This window comes from Aricia agestis, chromosome 7 (assembly GCF_905147365.1).
Source record: "Aricia agestis chromosome 7, ilAriAges1.1, whole genome shotgun sequence".
Taxonomy (NCBI): domain Eukaryota; kingdom Metazoa; phylum Arthropoda; class Insecta; order Lepidoptera; family Lycaenidae; genus Aricia; species Aricia agestis.
In genome coordinates, this window is record NC_056412.1 from 17246721 (window position 1) to 17268967 (window position 22247).

At 39.1% G+C, this 22247-nt stretch overlaps 2 protein-coding genes across 5 annotated transcripts in view; both read left to right on the forward strand.

Moving 5' to 3' along the window:
- The window catches only part of LOC121729125 (phospholipase D2), a 35506-nt gene extending 15736 nt beyond the window's left edge, over nucleotides 1-19770 (forward strand). For 3 of the 4 annotated variants that reach the window (XM_042117518.1, XM_042117517.1, XM_042117515.1), the window contains 9 exons: nucleotides 1831-2312; nucleotides 2624-2756; nucleotides 3073-3181; nucleotides 3708-3878; nucleotides 4556-4722; nucleotides 4955-5074; nucleotides 5843-5960; nucleotides 6414-6605; nucleotides 8309-8664. In XM_042117518.1, the coding sequence (XP_041973452.1) occupies nucleotides 1831-2312; nucleotides 2624-2756; nucleotides 3073-3181; nucleotides 3708-3878; nucleotides 4556-4722; nucleotides 4955-5074; nucleotides 5843-5960; nucleotides 6414-6605; nucleotides 8309-8539 (1723 nt within the window). In that variant the 3' untranslated portion in view covers nucleotides 8540-8664. Of the gene's footprint in view, nucleotides 1-1830; nucleotides 2313-2623; nucleotides 2757-3072; nucleotides 3182-3707; nucleotides 3879-4555; nucleotides 4723-4954; nucleotides 5075-5842; nucleotides 5961-6413; nucleotides 6606-8308; nucleotides 8665-19758 lie in introns of those variants that run through there. The other variant, XM_042117516.1, reaches the window with a different exon arrangement.
- Nucleotides 19771-21291: 1521 nt separating this feature from the next.
- The window catches only part of LOC121729124 (zinc finger protein jing homolog), a 200233-nt gene continuing 199277 nt past the window's right edge, over nucleotides 21292-22247 (forward strand). The window contains exon 1 of the mRNA XM_042117512.1: nucleotides 21292-22003. Within this exon, the coding sequence (XP_041973446.1) occupies nucleotides 21684-22003 (320 nt within the window). The 5' untranslated portion in view covers nucleotides 21292-21683. The remainder of the gene's footprint in view (nucleotides 22004-22247) is intronic.

Sequence of the window (22247 nt, forward strand, 5' to 3'; positions counted from 1 at the left end):
GGCTCGGGGGCAGCCCCCCGCCAAAACAAAAACGAACACAATCCAGAAACTCCAAAAGTAGGTTAGGTTAGGTTGGAACTTAGACCACAACACCCAGAAATAGGGCTCCGTCAACTTTCTTTTGTAGTAGTTTGTCAAATAAATTGGGGTAGGTTTGTAAACATTTACCAAGATTTAGATAATATTAAGGGGTTGAAGTATTTTCGCCATACTAACAAGGGTCACATTTCGGCCTGTCATTCGACAGGTGTTGATTTTTGAGAAAAGTTTATCTGAGCTTTTTTGCTTCCCTTGGCGCCCCCTATCGATTGGTATAATAAAAAGGGGTGGTCATAGGGGGTTGTATTTTTGTCGTCAAAATTTTTCGTCAGTCTTTTTCCCATAGTGCCCCGTTTCCTTCAGGCCAACCGAAAAAAAAAATTACAATTTTGGCGTTGCGTTCTTTGACGCATTCAATTATTGAATGCGCCAATAAGAAAGTTGAATGAAAGAAGATGACGAAAATTGAAGATGAAAGTGCACAGTGTGGACATACATAGCTAATCTACATCGTAATAGGAATAAGAAACACAATCGCAATTAGTATAAAAAATACTTCGCATATACGGTTTATATTTACACGATTTTGATACATATACAGATCGAATTCCTATGCAATTTATAGGTACAATAATTGCCTGGCGGCTAGCACGACGTGTTTACTGTTCACTTCGATTTTTTAAAATGTATTGTTTAAAATTATCTACCTGATATTTGTGAGCACGACGTGTGACTCTTAACAAATTGTAATAAGAAGATACGTAGAATATTAAATATACTTACGCGATGGTTAGTAGGTAACTAAAAAGAGTGAAATTATTATTTTTAACAAAAAATTAATACCGACTTCCAAGGTAAAAACAACAATGACATCCTTATAATATGAACTAAAAAGTATTAAATAATTTTTCCTATCTAATAGTGCCTTTTTCCGAATTCGGCTAAACCTCAACTATTTCTGTACTCAATCTTCATCATTTTGAAGTCGGTGCCAGTTCCAAAAGTTTCAAATATTCTGTCAGAGAACTAAAGATTCAGCTATCTGGTACCGACTTCAAAATGATGAAGATTGAGTACAGAAATAGTTGAGGTTTAGCCGAATTCGGAAAAAGGCACTATTAGATAGGAAAAATTATTTAATACATTTTAGTTCATATTATAAGGATGTTATTATTGGTTTTACCTTGGAAGTCGGTTTTAATTTTTTGTTATAAAAATTCCGATTAACGTCCGGTTCCGAACGATGGAGCGCAGACTGAAGAACAGACTTTCGAAAGACGAAGCATTGCCCGTCGTTTGGGAACGCGATATGGCACGCGAAGTACAGTAGACATGCGGTATCTATGTATATAGTATCCTCCATACAAGCAAAAAGATGCGGCATGTAGATACTATATATTTCATACTTTGTGTCCTTGATTCGTTAGAAAGTCGTATTATTTATACTCTACAACTCTACATAGGCAGTGTGTACAACTGTTTACACACACACCAGTGTCGTATTTATATTATTTTTAAGAGTAAAGGCCACTTTAATACTACGATAATACGAACTCTGCCGTAGCCGACGGCCGCCGCCCGTAGGACGCCGCTGCCCATAGGCCATGGCCTATACTGCCTATATATAAATCCTGAGCTGACACTTACTAATAACAGAAACACAGCGAATAATTTATACAAGGTCTGATTTTCATTGTCTGACACATCAAGTCTTTCTATAACAAGGGAGATAGCTTAATGAATAATCAGACTGGCGTTGGATCTAAGTTCATTATTTTGTTCCTATTTCAGGCCGATAATAGAGGAATCGTCAGACAACACGATAGTGATAGAAGACGAACCGAAACCGGATATGCCGGTGTTACAGCCAGGAGATAGGCTACTCATAGCGAGCCCAAGCGACGCCGAAAACGAGGTCCAAAAGCGAAACGTCATAGACAAAATAACGGATAGAGGGAAGGAAATTATGAGTATAATCTACCCCCCGTATGAAGAAGAAATCAATGAACAAAAGTTCGATGACTCCGAAAGGAAGAAAGCGGAGAAATATGCCAGGTCCAATGATGTTCTGCTCATATCTGATGCGTTGGGAATCAAACCCCCTACGGCCACTACTCCTACCCCATTGGCTCAGGTGGTAGAAGGGAGGGTCATCACAGAAACCACGAAGAAGAAGTTGGAAGATATAGAGGGAAATTCGAAGCTGTGGATAGGAAAGGACTACGTCAATTTCATAGTGAAGGACTTCAATAGTTTAGAATTGCCGTTCGTTGGTAAGTAAAATGACTATACTAGATTGTAGTACAATATAAATTATAGATGCTTCCTACAACCATGTCGCGCAGAAATTAGTTTTTCGTATGGGAATCGTACAGTTATGGGATAGTAAAATATCCTATGTTTTTTCACGGGATACAAATGAGTGATAACAGATAACATTTATCCCGGAAAAATGTACGGTTCTTACGCGATATCTAATTTCAGAGCTCCGATGAGTTGTGGGTGTCATCTAGTTGGGATATCTATTATATTTTGTCTGTCCTTTCAAAATAATTAAAAAAGAAAACTAATTCTTTTTGTCCAGACCTAATAGACCGTCACACGACGCCGCGTATGCCGTGGCACGACGTCGGCGCGCTAGTAACGGGCGCGGCGGCGCGCGACGTCGCGAGACACTTCGTGCAGCGCTGGAACGCTATTAAGTTGGAGAAAGCCAGGTATGAGGACAGTAATAACATGAATGATGTATGTGTTTGTGTGTGGAAATGTCGTGTCACGTGGTCGGCGCGCTAGTGGTGGACGCGGCGGCGCGCGACACTTCTAATTTACCTTCACCCCATATGGAACTTACCTAATATTGTGTAGTGTTGTTTTATATTGCAAGGGAAGGGGACGCGTGCATCAAACACCGTAGCTAGTTTCACACTGATTTATTAAATGGCTGACAGGGCGCGCTCGCAGGTGCGCCTCCTATCCTATGCAACTATACATGTGTATACTATGTAGAGATAAGGCATACTCATTTCCTTTCAGACAAAACCCAAACTACCCGTACCTTCTACCAAAGACGTACACCGACATACGAATGATGCCAGACTTCGAACAGATTCTCAACATTCAGACAAATAAAGTTTCCTGCCAGGTGAGTAAGACTATTTACTTGTAATTAAGTGCAATTAAGTAACTTTTGCGAACGAGATCAAAACTCAACCAGTAACAAAGATAGAACATTGTGACAAAGATATTTCTGAAAGTCATTAAGTGAATGAAATATTTAAAAAATAGTAATACTCGTTTAGCGCTGCTATTTTCACAGTGAAGTGTGAACTCTATAGAGGGAACTTATACACACCCTAAAGCACTATCACTTTGTTTGGTTACACTCTGTATATAAAAGGCCGCCGTAAAGGCAATGTGCTCAAAATTCAAATACTTATCAGGTATCAGTTATCACTCGCGTCGAGTATTATTTCGCATTGACTGAAATATAGCAACAAGTACCAATAGCAGTTAGCGCCCCGATGCGTTATATGATTTTTTAAATGATATTAGCAATCGTATTTTTATCAAGTACGTTTAATTTGATTATAGCTATTTAACAATTACTTTTATTGCTAATGCTATTTTTACCGACACGACTTTAGACATTGAATTTAAATATTTTTCAGGTGCTCCGAAGCGTGTCGAGCTGGTCTTGCGGGTTCCTGGACCCGGAAACGGTGGAGCAGAGCATACACGAGGCGTACGTGGACACAATCACGCGGGCACAGCACTACGTATACATCGAGAACCAGTTCTTCATCACGCTGTCCAGAACCAACCCCACTGTTAGGAACCAGGTGAGAATTGTGTATTAACTCTATTGCTTCCCTTTATAAACTGTTGGGATAACTAGTTAATAAGGATAAGATAGAAGAAGAAGAATAAGGATAATTTTAAATGTAGCGCTGCACGCTCACGATGTCCAGACCAACCAACTAACCAACCCCACTTTTACGAACCAGGTGAGAATATGTGTATATTTCTGCCTGCTTCATGATGCATGACGGAATCCCAACTATCATAAAGAAGAGTTGGAATTCCATCACGCGGGCACAGCACTACCTATACGTCTAGAACCAGTTCTTCATCACGCTGTCCAGAACCAACCCTACTGTTAGGAACCAGGTGAGAATTGTGTACAACTGTGCCTGCTTCTTTTATAAGAGTTAGGAGTCCGACATACCTGCAGCACTATGTTTACATTGAAAATCAGTTTTTCATCACGTTGTCGAGAACCGACCCCACTTTTAGGAACCATATCTGCTGAATAAACTTCAAAAATTCAGTTCACCGGTGTAAGCGCCAAGCGTATAATAGACAGACAAACAGGGATGCTTATCTGATTTTTTATATTTGTAAAGATTGCGCACGATGTGGCGTCGCGTGCCACGCCCCCATGTCTTTTATTTCTAAAATTTGTTTTACCTATCAATATATTATTATGAATACTCGTTCCCGTGTTTACTTATTCCAGATAGGCGAGGCGTTATTCAACCGCATAACGCGCGCGCACCGCTCGGGCGACGTGTTCCGAGTGTTCGTGGTGATGCCGCTGCTGCCAGGCTTCGAGGGGGAGGTGGGTGGGCCCTCCGGCACCTCCCTCCACGCCGTCACGCACTGGAATTACCAGAGCATCTGCAGGTGGGTGATGATGTTGGTCACATGCAGATTATGTTTCAATGCAATCGCTTAACGCCCATCAAATCGCTTAAACCCCTGAACTGATTTTGAAGAAATTTTGTCCAGACATAAACTCCTGAGAATCAGGCATAAAATAGTTTCATCCCGGAAAAATTTACAGTCTCCGTGCGATAAGCGATTAAGCGACGGAGATGCAGGCGTCATCTAGTTGATAAATATAGATATTTTCCAGGAGTCGCGAGGCGATACTGAGCCGGCTGTACGACGCGGGCGTGACGCAGCCGGAGCGCTACATCACGTTCCACGGCCTGCGCACGCACGGCCTGCTAGACGAACCCGTCACCGAGCTCGTGTGAGTATCGTGTTCCAGGAGTCGCGAGGCGATACTGAGCTGGCTGTACGACGCGGGCGTGACGCAGCCGGAGCGCTACATCACGTTCCACGGCCTGCGCACGCACGGCCTGCTAGACGAACCCGTCACCGAGCTCGTGTGAGTATCGTGTTCCAGGAGTCGCGAGGCGATACTGAGCTGGCTGTACGACGCGGGCGTGACGCAGCCGGAGCGCTACATCACGTTCCACGGCCTGCGCACGCACGGCCTGCTAGACGAACCCGTCACCGAGCTCGTGTGAATACTACGCTGACTGAGGACTGTTTAATTTGTACTTTACCGGAAACAAAACAGTCGTGGCGGTATGCTTGAAGTCTCAAAGGGCCTTCATTAATTTCTCTTTCGACTGAGATCTTTTTAGGTCACCAACTAACTAAAAAATACTTTAAGCTACTTCTCTCGCCAAAAATTTAAAATCTATCAACTTTTTAGGATCTATCTAGCCGCTTGATAGAGGTAGCAGTTGGCAAAACAGTGCCCGTTACATTTAGCTACTTCTAGCAACTTATTAGGGGACCGAAAACTGGCAATCTAGCAACTTTTGAACAATAATGTAGCTACTCGGCAAGGCTAGCAGTTGGCAACACTGATCTCAGCGAGCTAGCGGAGGTCAGACGGTCTTAAATTGTATGTTTTTCTATTAATTTAAACAGCATCTTAAGAATGATGTTGTGTATAATACGAGTGGCTTAGGTACGAAAAAGTAACCTCAAATTTTTCATTCCACAGCTACGTGCACTCCAAGTTGCTGATAGCTGACGACAGGACACTCATCTGCGGCTCCGCCAACATCAACGACCGCTCCATGATCGGCAAACGAGACTCGGAGATCGCTGTACTGCTGCAGGTGAGATAGCAATATATGTGCGTCTCGCTTGCACTCTTAACGGTCGCACACTACTACTGTGTTGCGCGAGATCTAAGATTGCCGTGCTACTTAAAAGCTGATCGTATATTTGTCCGAAACCCTACGCGTCGAACGTATCGCATAGTTCATGAAATTTTGCGCGTACGATGCGAACGAATGTGCGAGGTTTCACATCATTTTTCCAACGAATTCTAAAATGCGGCGCGTTCGTAGTGTGTGCTGATAAATGTGCGATCACCTTTAGAGTGAGACAGCAACTTAATATGTCCGTCTCGCTTGCACGTGAAATGAGGCGAGATCGGAGAATAGCATGCTGATGTGGGGAGGCTTAAACAAATGTCCGTCTTTCGCTAACACGATAGAAATATAGTATATTATACTTTCTAATACAGAAAATCTGAGTCTTATAACATAAATACCTTTCCATTTCAGGACGAGGAATTCGACGAGGGCATAATGAACGGGAAGCCGTTCCCGTGTGGGCGCGTCGCGGGGGGGCTGCGCAAGAAACTGTTCCGGGAGCACCTGGGGCTGGACGCTGACATCCCGGACCCAGTAGCTGACGCATTCTACGAGGGCGTGTGGCGCGCCACGTCCAGGACCAACACGGATATGTATGATGATGTGAGTATGAGTGTGTTGGCTCGATTGGATATTTTAAAAAGGTCGATTTAACCTAACAACAACAACCTGACCTAACACCGACGTAAAATAATGACGTATCTTCTGCTCTATACGAGGGCTGCTATTTATGTATCCGGAACTGGCCACTTACAAGAACAATATTTAAAAAGTAATTACAACATTTGAAAATAGAACTCTTTGGTTGAAGAATACATTTTGTTTCATGTGACTGTCAATTATTTTTCCATTGTGGCGTCATTTTGAAAATTGCGTGTCTTCATTTGCCATGGATTTAACGCGTGAACATTTTCGTGCAATGATTTACTACGATTTTCGGCGTGGGCTAAATCAACAACAGTGCTTTATTCAACTCACCGCAACTTTTGGAGATGAAGCACCATCAAAAACCACTGTTTATCACTGGTACAGTGAGTTTAATCGTGGGCGGTCTATGCTCACGGATGAAAATAAAGAAGGTCGCCCAAAAACAGCTGTTGTCCCACAAAATATAGATGCTGTGCGGGAACTAATAATGCGTGATCGTCATGTTACATATCGCGAGATAGAGGCGTCCTTAGGCATAAGTATGACGAGCATACATAAGATATTACACGAACATTTGGCTGTAAAAAAACTTGACAATCGATAAAAAACGGGCTCGTGTCGATTGGTGCAAAAAAATGATAAAAAAATACAACTGTGGTACGTCAAAAGCCGTTTATAATATCTACACAGGTGATGAATCTTGGATCTATGCATATGACCCCGAAACTAAACAACAGTCAACGGTGTGGGTGTTCCAAGATGAGCCGAAACCAACAAAAGTTACTCGTGCAAAAACTACTTTGAAGCAAATGGTCGCCTGTTTTTTTGGAATTAATGGACATGTGGCTACAGTGCCATTAGAGAATCGTAAAACGGTTAATTCTGAATGGTATACGACCATTTGTTTACCAGAAGTCTTTGAAGAAATAAGAAAGGACAACCGACAACGCAGAATCATATTACATCACGACAATGCTAGCTGTCACACCTCAGCTGAAACAACTCAGTTTTGGGAGGGTCAAAAGATCGAATTGACTGGTCATCCGCCGTACAGCCCTGATTTGGCACCTAACGATTTCTTTTTATTTCCATACGCGAAGAACAAATTACGTGGTCAACGTTTTTCGAGCCGCGAAGAGGCTGTTGATGCGTTCAAAATGCATGTTTTGGAGATACCTCAATCAGAATGGAAAAAGTGCTATGAAAATTGGTTCCAGCGTATGCAAAAGTGTGTCGATCATCGCGGCGAATATTTTGAAAAGCTATAAAACCATATTAAATGATATATGTTTGTTTCTTTTTTTAATTCCGGATACATAAATAGCAGCCCTCGTACCAATATTAGAAATCTGAAGAGTTTGTTTGTTTGAACGTGTTTAGCTGATCCCACTTTTGTCCGCATCGTACGTGCCGCACGCGTCGCATTTTAGAATTCGTTGTGTGAATTGACGTCGTCGACGTTGGATGAATGTTCGATCACCTTTAATCTCACAAACAACTGGACCGATATTCATGTAATTTGGCATAGGCACAGAGCAGACTACGAGGAAGGACATAGGTTTTCTGGGGAAAATGTACAGTTACGGACGCGGCAATATACACCGGGAATCCCTTGAAGTCGTGCGGAAAGTTTAGTATTTTTTTTATTCTATTCCCAGGTGTTTCACCCCATACCGAACAACACAGTCCATACCTTCGCGGAGCTGAAGAAGTATCAGGAGGAGCATCAGGAGACGCTGTGGCATTCGGAGCCGGCGCTCGCCAACCGCAAGATAGACCAAATACGGGGATACCTGGTGGATATGCCCCTGGACTTCCTTTGTAACGAGGTGTTGACTCCTCGGAATACTTCCATGGAGGGCATGATGCCGACTGCGCTTTGGACTTGAGCGTCTAGTGTTAGTAGCCCTTAGTACCTAGACCAAGGGTTCCCAAACTTTTACTTGGTTACTGGCTACTGCCCACTGAGAACAAATTATGTTTTAGCGCCCCCATTGTTTCAAATTAAATTGCATCCAGGTGAAATAAATCACCCCCCAAGCCTCTACACAACGCCCCCATTTTTTTTTCTGGGTCCCACACCGCCCCCCTGTAGACCTTCAGCGCCCACAAAGGGGCGTTATCGCCCACTTTGGGAAAGGCTGGCCTAGACGATCAATTTTATTGCGCAGTCACATACAATATTAATTGAACAACCTGTAGGGCCAACCCACACGTAGGTACCACAACCACACCACATCGCAACGACAAAATGCCGTCAAGCAGTGGTTACGTGCGAATGGTGTCGCTGCAGCTTTTTGTAGTTGCGTTGTCGCCAGTAGTTGCGATGTGGTTATACGTACGAAAGTCAATGAAACGGAGAGGGGGAAGAGCGCGGGCGGTGGGCGCGCACTGTCATTGCATTGACGCAACGTGGTTGCGATGTGATCGGTATCACACAAGTGGTCGACAATGACTGCAAAATGTGGTACGTGTGAATAGAATCAAGAAGTGGTGAAACAGGCCCTTAGTCTATTATTATTAGTCTGACAAGGATCATCAGTTCATTCCAGAAGTACCTTTTATAAAAAAATAGTACAAAATATCTATAATCGTTCACTCGTTTTGTCCACAATATAGCACGACCAATAGGCAATACGATACAAGCCTCTTAGTTCATACTAAAGAATATATTTTATACAGCGAATAACTATACAATGTACTTGTCTCTGTCGAACACATCGGAAAAGTCACTTAAAAGAAGACAGAAGAACTTCAATAGTTATACGCTTCGTAAATATATTTATTAGTAAGATGATCAATTATTATTATTTATTGCTTTTCTAGTATTTAAGAATGAATACACTCCTATAAGCAACTTTTTCTATGGTAGCAACATTTCTACTTGAAAAAAAAACAGCTTTTTTATACAAAATTGAAAATACCGCAATAGTATTATATGCAACAGCTTTTTAGGGTTCCGTACCCAAAGGGTAAAAACGGGACCCTATTACTAAGACTTCGTTGTCTGTCCATCTGTCTGTCTCCAGGCTGTATCTCAACAACCGCTATAGCTAGACTTCTGAAATTTTCACAGATTGTGTACATCTGTTGCCGCTATAACAACAATAACATACAACAAACGTGATTTTTTCGGCTTTTTTCGCTCTATATATATTTTTCACACATTATTTTGTTATATGTGTGCTTTAATATTTAATAATAATATTAAAATAAAATAAAAATTTAAGGTTGGCTCACATACATAAAACACAATTTTTAGTCTATTTTTGCCCTGTATCTGTACGGAATCCTTCGTGCGCGAGTCCTACTCGCACTTGGCCGATTTTTTTTAAGTAGGAAAGCTACTTTCCATATAAATTTCCATTCCAATTTAAAACAATTTATTATATTTATTAATGCAAGACTACCTCACGTTATGTTTACTGAGAAGTTTTTCTAATCTTTTGACTATTTTGGTAAATTACTTTTGCATGTTATATATGGTGACTATTAGATAATAAATATAATATTATGAATGTAGTGTTCAGTGTCAATAATTATGAAAATATGACCTATGAATAATTATTGTGATCGAATATTTGCAGAAAATGTTGATAAACTAGTTAAATAATAGGTAGGTTAAATGGAAATGTTTTTTGGGCTAAATTATAGAATATTTTTGAGAACAACAAATAAAGATAGATAGAAAGAATAATATATTTTCGTGGTGTTATGTTGTATTTTAATATTTTATTGTGTAATAAAAATGAAAACGTAAAATATGTTACTTATTACAGTATTTTCATAGATCTAAATCAAGTTATAATATACTTTATAGGTTTTGTAAATAGAATGTAACATAAAAATACAATGAGAGTGAACCATATTATGTACAAGTAAAAATTCAAATCTATGAAAGAAAATTATATTCAACGTAGCTTTATTATATTTTTAAATACTTTAAATTGTATCTTATACAGTAACAAAATTCTACTTATGTTACTTAGAGAAAGTAGACCATTTCCCTCCAAGGTGCATTTATACAAAATATAAATATTATTTATTAAGCTTTTACAAATAATGAATAATAATCTATTGATCTTGTTGTCTTTATCTTATATTGGAACTTGGAACAAACAGAGACAGAAATTGTATTACCGATATTTTAATAGGTTTGCTACTTAGAGGGGCTATAAGTATTTTTACTAAATTAAGATGAACAAATTCTTTAGTATAATCGCTGTGATTGTGTTTATGTGCTTATTTATTAACTTAATTTTAACTATTATGGTAAGTTGACAATATTAAATAAAAAAATAAAAACAAATAAAATATATTTTTATTCATAAACAGTTACTTATAAGAACGTGGAATCTACGGTGCCTACCACCGGTTCGGAACTAGCCCGGCGAGAAGAACCGGCGTAAGAAACTCGCATCGGGCCCATATTTTACCTACTTACTAAAAATATGGAAAATTACAATGGCTTACAGCTATGTAAGAAAAATTACAATGTCAATAAACATCTAATACAATTATAAAAAAGGTAATAGTTACATAATTGTAAATCAAAAATGAGAATTAAAGTATGTACAAGTAAAATAATATAATGTTTTAAAAACAACGCATTTACATAAACAGTATTATGTGTACCATCGAGGAAGTTGATTCCTATGCAATTCTGACGACCTCTGTGGCTCAGTGGAGAGCGCGTTGGTAGCTTAAGCCGGGGGTCGCGGGTTCGAATCCCGCCGACGGAACAAAAAGTTTTCAATGTTCCCGGGTCTGGATGTGTATTAAATATGTGTATGATATAATAAAAATCTTAAATATATGTATAGTTAAAAGTATTAAATATATTTCCGTTGTCTGGTACCTGTAACACAAGTCCTTTAGGAACTTAGCACGGGGCCAGACTGACGTGGTGTGAAGCGTCCATAGATATTATTATATTATTATTATTATTAATTGACAGACCAACGTTATTTGGTCGAATATGTCAATTCAATGTTAATTGTGATCTGTCAGCTGGGTTTGACGTAACGCAACAAAACTACTTAGGTCCCCGATTTGCATAGGAATCAACTTCTCTGATAGTACTTCAGTGATTACATTTTGCAGTGCATATTAAGGGATATTACTTGAAAAAAGAAGACAGCTGTATTAAGAAACAAAATGACAACACAAAGGGCTTCATAATTCTAAGAACAATAATAATTAATCAATAACATAATATAACATGTTAATGAAGCCTTTAATAGTGTGTGAATTAATACATACAAGTACCTAATTCAGTAATTCACATTTTGCAGTATAGCAGCATAATGTGGGATATATTTGAAAAAGAATACATAGTTGTAAAGAAAGGAAACAAATGGGCAGAAAGAAACACAAAGGGCTGCATTTTTCAAACAACAAATAAAAATATTTTATCAAATTATTTGTACATCCATGTTTATTAGGACACAATAATAAAAGCACTACCAGCAGTATCAATTAATGTTGGAGACTGATAATGAAAAATATTAATAAGATTTAATTAAATATAAACATAAAATATTACCAAATTCAACAATCTCTCTTGTCGATCTTGTCGCACAGGATACATCTGTTTCGCCAGGTCAACCAGGCGGCACCACGACTCGCCATATCTGCAAAATCAAATACGCAGAAAAAGTTCACAAAATACAGCTGACCTCCATAATTTATTTATTTCAAGGCAAATTTGGTCATAAATTCAGTACCGAATTTTACATAATTATAATGAGAATCGACTACAGAGTACTCTCCTTAAGTATCGGTCATGGATTTCCGCTTCCATACAAATTGTATGGAGGCGGATTTTTGCGATGAGCCCCGGCACGCTGAGCCCCGGGCACGGCCCATCTCAGTGTGCTCACTCCTTTAACAAGCTTATTTACAAATAGAAACAAGTTCACAAAACATTAAATGTTTTGTGAAATTATTCTGAAATTATTAAAAAACAACAGTGAAACACAACAAGTTCGCTTATTAAATGTTTTGTGAAATTATTCTGAAATTAATAAAAAACAACAGTGAAACGCAACAAGTTCGCTTATTAAATGTTTTGTGAAATTATTCTGAAATTAATAAAAAACAACAGTGAAACACAACAATTTCGCTTATTAAATGTTTTGTGAAATTATTCTGAAATTAATAAAAAAAACAACAGTGAAACACAATTTCTGCTTATTATGTGAAATTATTCTGGAATTAATAAAAAACAACAGTGAAACACAACAAATTCCAATGTTAATTTAGCTATAGTAATGGGCATGTGCGTACGAAACTCGCACTTTTACTAAAAAGCTGGAAAATTACAATTACTGGTCCCGAGGAATAAATAAAATATATTTTTACTCAAAATAGGTATCATAAATACTTTATGATACCTAAAGCTTTTACTAACTCTCACTTTTACTCGCACTTTTACTAAAAAGATGGAAAATTACAATTACTGGTCCCGACTCCGGAGGCAATAAATCAATATATATAAAAATGGATTTTCAAATGTGTTAGTCACGCTAAAACTCGAAAATGCCTGGACGGATTGGGCTGATTTTAGTCATAAAATAGTCGTAGAAGTCCAGGGAAGGTATTAAAGTGACACGAAATTCACTGGGACAGCTAGTAAAATATATTTTTATTCAAAATTACTAAAAAGATGGAAAATTACAATTGGTGGTGTTGATCGCAAGAATCAGAAACACTGTAATAAATAATTGAATATATAAATAAAAAACGTGGAATATTTACATAGAATCACCTTGATCCACCGTGCGTTTTTCGCGTAACTTTTAGCTTTTCTGATGTTGCGAGTGTCCATGGGCGTCGGTAGTTGCTTTCCCGTTTGACCCCTTATTTCATAAAAAAATATACATAATAATTATATATGAAATACCTACAAATTAAATAAAACAGATTAAAGGGTGTCTAAATTATGGTATTCTTTCCAACATTGACCAATACAGAGAAAAACTTTGCATTGGTCACACATTGTATTACAATTTTTCCTAACGTTTTTGAACACGCAACGGGCGCATCGACCTCGTTGATACCGAACGTCTTTATTAGAACTTCTGGAAACTTCTTTGTGCTCAGGACAGTGTTCAACCGATTTGTCGAGTCGGACACAGGGCTCTGCATGGCGAGGCCCTGCTCGGCTCACCGAGTTTACACCATACTGAGCACAAAGCTCTTCTGCCAGCTTATAACGAAACTGCCTGTGCGTCATTTTTTTGTTTTGGCCAATGTTGGAGCAATATATTATATAACAATTAAGGACTGATATATTAATAAGCCGGCGAAAGACTTTTAGGTACCATTTTATCCCACGTTTTCTTTCTAATAAATACATAGAAAGTTTCTGGTCCTTGAGGTCAACACCCCCCATGTACCGGTTGTATTCGTGGACAACCTCCGGTTTGTCGACGTCCCGACCTGCTCGTCGGCTTGGAGCCATATTTGCGTTGTGGCATGTCGACACTGTGGTAACAAGCCTTACGTCTTTCCAAGCGACAACGGAAACGTCACCACAGTGTCGGCTTTCCACAGCGCCTCTTTGCATCCGTTTCTCTTGCAAAGCTTTAATTTCCTGAGGACAGTCGTCACGCCGGCGGTTCAAAGTTCCGACCACGTCGGTTCTCTGGGATTTTAAGAATCTGGCTAGCGTTATCGAATTATAAAAATTGTCCATAAATAGTTTATGGCCTTTGCCAAGATAGTCCTTGAAAAGCTCAAGAACTATCTTGGCTGTTGATGACCTAAAGCCATGGTCAACAGTGGTAGCTATCATACCCTTCCCGGTATATATAATTATATTTAATACGTAGCCGGTTACCGCCTCGCAGAGTTCGTAGCTTTTTATGCCGACTCGTGCTGCTTTGGTGCGAATGCATTGGATCCAACTAAGGCGACCCTTCCAAAGCAGCAACGATTCGTCTATGCTGACTTCTCGGCGAGGCGTGTAAGCGGCCTTAAACTTTAAGTTTAAATGATCTAAAACAGTCTTAATTTTTGAAAGCTTGCGCTCGGGACCACGGCAGCTTATACTGTCGTTGTCAACAAAATGTAAGAACCGCATCAGGAGTAGAAAGCGGTCCTTTCTCATTATGGTCCGGAATCCGGGCATGCCCAGGATTCTGGTGCTCCAGTAGTCGTCAATTCGACCCCTGACACACATGCCCATTACTATCATTACTGCAATTAATCTATACAGCTCGGCTACTGTGGTCTCAGACCACTGATGTAACCGGCTTTTCGGCGGTAAATCTACCGCTGTCTCGAAATAAGCAGCAATACTACTTTCGGCGAACTTATTGGTTTCAGTCTTGATGAGTTCCATGAGAGGCTCGTCCCATAATTGAGTGAACAGCTCTATAGGGCGTGTTCCCTCAATTTTGGGACCAGCACTCTCATGGAACTCTTCTTGAGCGCCTCGAAATATAGAATAGTCATCCGTCCAATCAAATATTGTATTTGATTGTATGGATTCTGCGTCCCAATCCTCAAATTCTTCGGGCATATCTTCCTCCTCTTCCTCCGCTTCACTGCCCGAATCCGCAAAAGGCGCGGCAAGTGCGTCGTCTTCATCCTAGCAAAACATTCAACCAGATTATACCAAAGGGGTGCTTTAATAAAACGGTTAATTGCTTAACAATCATTTATAACAACTTAAACCCACAACTCAAATGATTGCTGATTTTCATTCCTACTAAATAATCAATATTTAGTAGGAATGAGATATTTTTCCGCGGAAAAATGTAGCCAAGGAAAATCCAGCTCCCACACCAACCCCATAAATATAAAATACTATGCCCAGATGCTCTAACGTGATAATTTAACGTGAAAAAGGACAAACAGACACACTTTCGTATTTATAATATTAGTATGGATTAACCCACATCCCCCATCATGCGAAATTAAGACAAGAAAAAAAGACATTAAGACAATAAGATTAGTCAATTTAGTAATGAAAGAAACATGCTCACGGGTTCCTCGGAAGGCTCCTCCTGCATTGCGTCAGTCAGCATTAAGTCGTCCGAGACGCTGAAGTGTTCAGGGCGATAATTCTGTAAAATACATTTACATACTTGAATGTTAACCTATAAAAGGCCGTGATCACCATGATTATTATGTTTAAAAATGTAGCCTATGCTGAGGGACAAACGTTCAAAATGTGTTTTCAAGTTCAAAATTTATAACATACCATTATGCACCCTGATGCACTTCTTTGCAGCACCACATCGTCGGTCACCACCAGGTTTCCCTCCAGCGTACGGGTCACCTCCTTCCCAATAACAAAAGTTGTGCTCGGAGTAGCATCCATTTTTACTCTAAAAATAGTTAAGTACAGGATTTTTTAAAATATTTTTTATGTTATACTTACACAATAAACGAAATAATAATAATACCAAATGTGATACTAGTAAATGTTTGCTGGTTGAAAAAATAAAGCATCATATATGAAGTAGAAGGACATAATATCAGCAGATACAATAGAAAGATATTTATTTTTTACGGACGTTCAACGGTCCGTTCAAAAATTCTTGTATTTAAACAAAGAAGATGGCGGACTTCTTGTGTATGTGTGCGTGTACCGCAGTGCAACTTCATGGAAAATTACCGTTTTGACGATTTTTACGTAATTATTATCAAAATTATAGCGTGAAACTAAAAAGAGAATAATATTTTACTCTTATTATATGAAGTATCTCATTGGAAAACAAAATACTTACGCGTAAAAACACTAAAATCTTTCCCTTACTGACTGAACTGAATGAACATATGCAAACTTTATATATCACAATCGATAAATAAATAAAACCAACGGAACATTTTACGTGATGCAGGTAGTAAAGTACCTAAATATTAATAAAATGTATCATTTTCTTACCTTCTGTAGGAAAATCCCAGTAATAAAACACTCTTTCCTCAAACAATGTTGTGGAAAGAGTTTAAATCGACAAATGGCGGCTAATTTTGAAGGAATGAAATATGCATGAAATATGAATGTCAAGACTCAAGTGTCAACGATGAATGTTGTCTATGGTAGATTATTTTACTGGGAATAGAATGCAAACAATTAAACACGGTAATCCTTTGTAATAAGATTTATTTTAGCGAAAGTAACGACCTATGTATTGTTCGCACAGATCTGCGCTTCCGCAGCCCGCAGGTAGAGGGGGTTACGCAGATCTGCGCTTGAGAAATGAGCGTACGAGAGGTGAGGTTAAGCAAGATTTATTTTTGTTTCTTGTTGTATTATTATATTTAAATTTTAAATATCATCAAAACAAAATACCATTATTTTTAGAAAATTTACGAAAAATAAAATCAAGAATACCGTGTTTTTTCTAAAAGCGACATCTATTGGCGACACAAAGCACCACAATGACAACAAGTTGACGTTTATTTGTTTTCGGTAAGAATGTCACAGATGTTACTCGAGGCCCTAAAATTTTATGAAAATAAACGTAGGGTACTTGCAACTTAGATATTAGAAAATTAATATAATTAAATTGTTAGTAACAGCTGCTGTTATATTTATTTGTGTGGCATTCTGCGCTTTTAAATTATATTGTGTCTCAAAATGGTTCTAAAAGAATTCTCAGGTAATTACGATGTATTTACAGTGCTATAAAAACAAAGAATTGAATACTTAGATGTGACACATCTAAGTATTCAATTCTATATTGTGATCATACCATCTTAATATCCCCCCCCCCCCCCCCCATTTGTACCTATACATGGTCACTTGTTCCAGGCGATTGGCGAAGATGGACCTTATTAAAGGTTTTCCCAGGCCCCTATGATAATTTATACTTGCCCGTATCTTTAACCTGTCCTTCCCAAAGTTTGAAAAGACCAAATGTTCAGTCGAAGATAGATTTCGACATTATGTATTGGCAATAAGGTGCAAAACTTCTTATCTGACTGTCTGTCGACTGTACCTCGTCCTTAGTAACCGTCTCTGCAGACCGTCCCAACGCGGGCGCTACAGACACTACAGAGAACTGCTAATTAGTAATTAGTACCTAACTAGCTGTTGCCCGCGACTTCGTCCGCGTGGACTTTAGTTTATAGCGCGCGGTGTCAACAAAATGTGTGTCAAATTTAAAAACTTTTTAAAACCCTGGTAAGTGGTACCCCTCTTAGGGCCGCGCTACACCGGAATGGCAGCGCTGAAAGTGCTCGCCTCGTCATCTCGTGCAATGCCATCGTGCCATTCCGGTGTAGCGCGGCCCTTAATTAATCAAAATACCCAAAAACAGCTGTGCAGTGTGCACATAATCTATACTAACATTATAAATGCGAAAGTATCTCTGTCTGTCTGTCTGTCTGTCAGTCTCACTTTCACGCCAAACGCCAAAAGTATCTCTGTATGTCTGTCTGTCTGTCTGTCAGTCTCGCTTTCACGCCAAACGCCAAAACTACCGAACCGATTGTAATGAAATTTTGTATACAGATAGTCTAAAGCCTGAGAAAGGACATAGGCTACTTTTTTACTGAAAAAAAGGGTTGTAAGGGGGTGAAAATGCGTAAATTTGTTCAAATTAAGTTAGTTCCAACAGTTCATAATAGATGGCGCCGTGCGTCTTCTACATCGCGCTGACGCTTGCTCAAAAGTCTTTCTATAAGACGTGGTATCATCTTACATTTAAGTTTCGATTTTTTTCGATTGTTATATCTATTCTACGGTATTAAATAAGTCAGTACTTTATCTGTGCAGTGACGTAACCTTAAATCTATCAATGATAAATAGTTTATGGGTAAAGTTGTGTAATTGGAGGGCTAAATAAGCTTTAAAATTTGGCATAAAATATAAATATAAAAAAATGAAATACTTATTGTGTGCACACTGCACAGCTGTATTGATTTAAGGGGTACCAGGGTTTTTTTATAAAAGCTTTTGACACCAATTTTGTTGACATCGCGCGCTATAAACTGAAGTCCACGCGGACGAAGTCGCGGGCAACAGCTAGTGTTACAATAAAGTAAAAAATAAAACGCCATCTGTTGAATCGTATTAGAACTAAAATGTTCATTCCATCGATATATTTCTGGATTTTTTATAATATTATACATAAAATATGTTTAAGATTTTTGAAATTTTATTTTAATACACATCCAAGACCCAGGAACATTGAAAACTTTTTGTTCCGCCTGCGGGACTCGAACCCAGGACCCCCGGGATGAGCGCTGGCCACGCGCAATGCGAATTCATTTTCATCGATATTTTCATGGAAATAAGATATTTTCCCACATCAAAATGTAGCCTATGTCCTTTCTCAGACTCTAGAATAACTGTATACAAAATTTCATTGCAATCGGTTCAGTAGTTTTGGCGTGAAAGCAAGACAGACAGACAGACAGACAGACAGAGATACTTTCGCATTTATAATATTAGTATGGATTACTATCTGTCAGCTGTAAATTCTAATACCTAAATCTTTTTCTAAATTATTTTGCATATTATTATGAATTTAAAGAAAATGGCCAAGTTCGAGTCAGACTCGTACATAAAAGGTTCCGTACAAAGAACTGAAAACGAGTTTGTTGTCTCCCGTATGTCATTGATTTTTAACCCATCAATCCCCAAGCGGCAAGCGACAGCCAGCCGCCGCATAACAATAATTGAAAATCTATTGTGTCTGCGATACCCACGGCCACGAATGCGCACGATGGAGGTGCTACAGACTACAGTTAATAATAAGTCAGTCTTAGCTTCATGGTCTGGCCCCATGCCACAGAATATATTATATTAGTAGTACCAAGTAGTACCAACCTATGCTAAGTACCTAAAGGACTTGTATTACAGGTACCAGACAACGAAAATATATTTAACTAGCTGTTGCCCGCGACTTCGTCCGCGTGGACTTCAGTTTATACTTTATAGCGCGCGATCTCAACAAAATTGGTGTCAAAAGCTTTTATAAAAAAAACCCTGGTACCCCTTAAATCAAAATAGCTGTGCAGTGTGCACATAATATTTAAATTTTTTAGTTAAACTTTATATTTCATGCCAAATTTTTAAGCTTATTTAGACCCATAATTACACAACTTTACCCATACACTATTTATCATTGATAGGTTTAACTTTAAGGTTACGTCATTGCATAGATAAAGTACTGATTTATTAAATAACGTACAAAAGAAATAACAATCGAAAAAAAAATAATCAAAAACTGAACGTAAGATAATACCACCTCTTATAGAAAAACTTTTGGGTAAGCGTTAGCGCGATGTAGGAGACGCACGGCGCCATCTATTATTAATTTTTGGAACTAACTTAGTTTGAACAAATTTACGCATTTTTACCCCCTTACATCGCCTTTTTTCCAGTAAAAAAGTAGCCTATGTCCTTTCTCAGGCTTGAGACTATCTGTATACAAAATTTCATTACAATCGGTTCGGTAGTTTTGGCTTGAAAGCGAGACAGACAGACAGACAGAGATACCTTCGCATTTATAATATTAATAATAATAAGTATAGATATAGATAAGTACTTTTATATTTATATTTATACTATACATATATTTAAGATTTTTATTATATCATACACATATTTAATACACATCCAGGGGAACATTGAAAACTTTTTGTTCCGGCGGCGGGATTCGAACCCGCGAGTCGCGACCCCATGGCTTGAGCTACCAAGTACCAACGCGCTCACCACTGAGCCACAGAGGTCGTCATTTTACAGTTACATATTAATGTTCAGTAAAAGGGTTCAAAGTTAATTTTTTTAACTAATACAGCTATAGGTATTAGATTCAATATAAGTACTTACTTAATACTATAGTAATAGTTAAAAGTTAAAAGGTCGGCAACGCACCTGCAGCTCTTCTGATGTTGCGTGTGTCCATGGGCGATGGTATTTGCTTTCCATCAGGTGACTGCTCGTTTGCCCCCTTATTTTATAATTGAAATTATTAACGTTCTTTCTTGTCACGAAAGAACGTTAATTTCAATGTAATATAAGTACATTAGTATCGTATTTAAATATCTTGATAGATTGCCTAATATAAAAAGAGTCTAGACTTATTTCCCAATTAACATTTCGTTGTTTTATATGTAATAAGTTACTTAATTAAATACTTAAATAGAATCTTTTAATTCTGTCTACTCTGGTTTTAGGATTCAGGAATGACAGATTTAATAAGGCTTTGAAAAGTAAGTATATTTGGTGGCGAGTGTTTGTGAATTGTGATTTGGGAGTGGCACAAATCTCAATCCTAAATTCCCTCCTTTGCATTTTGCAAAACGAACATTGTGTACTTAATGTAAACGTTCAAGCGCCCACGTCCCAAGTCCCAACTCTTGTACGGTTTGGTACTACTAATATACAGGGTGTAACAAAAATAAGTGATAATACTTTAGGGTGTGTACGTGTTCCTTGTAGAGAGTTAACTGTGAAAGTAGCAGCTCTGAAAGACCAAATTTTTTTTAAACTTTTGTATGGGGAAACTCCTGACGCTCGGGCCCTTGTCCATATAAAAGTGAAAAAAAAAATTCGTCTTTCAGAGCTGCTACTTTCACAGTTAACTCTCTGCAAGGAACACGTACACACCCTAAAGTATTATCACTTATTTTTGTTACACCATGTATATTCTGTGGTACGGTCTACAAAGAAATATAAGAATCGTGGTTATTAGGACTAATATGTGGAGGGTGAAACGTGTCATTAATTTTGATGCACTTGTTCTTCGTTAGCCTCGAGTGTGTGTGTTTTTGTGTGTGTGCTCCTGGGCATTACATTGCATTATTTGTTAGGTTTAGGGCTGGGAGGAGCTGGCCCTATGGGCTCCCTTCCGATATTTGAATAGGCTCGCGGGTTGCGTAACGCGCGGCCAATGACAGCGGCCGTGCACATGCACTGGGCGGAGTCCTTACGTCACTCGCCTGCCCCCGCGAGGCCGCGCAGCCGCCGTGACGTCACGAGCCTTCGCCCCTCGGCCGCGACCGCAGCGCCCATGCGGCCGGCGGCGCCGCGCGGAAACTCGCGACAAAACACTCGCGCTCTCAAAGATGGCGGATGGGTCGTCCGAGGACCGTGCCGGTCCGTTTCAAACGAACGAATTAACTTTTTCCGCGCTCGATCCCTCGCACGGTGACATAAAAAAGTGTTATGGAGGGACGTCGGATAGTGGTGAAGTGAAATTATCGTTCTACACCGAACAGGAGACTAGTGAATCGTGTGAGAAAAGTGAGACGCGCAGCGGTACCGAGGATCGTTCGGAGGCGAGCGCTTCGAACTCTCCTAAATCGTCCACATCGAGGGCCGAGGACGGCGACGACAGGAAGAGGCGATGCTTCGACCGGTACGACAGCTCCGAGTCCTCTGACAGGTCAGTGACCCCAAGTTTTTGTTGTCTCTATAAATAATTGCAGTTTTGTTTTGATCGTGTCGAAATCGTAGGAGTCAATGCTCTAGTGACCGACCCGTAGGCTGCGATCTGGTGTCACGGTCACCGTAAGTTAAATTTGTGCTGCTTATTTACCGTCAGCCACGCTAGTGAGTCTAGAAGATCGTGAGGCAAACGATAATATTGTAGTGAAGTTATCGTAAAGAAGCATTAAAGAAGATATAAT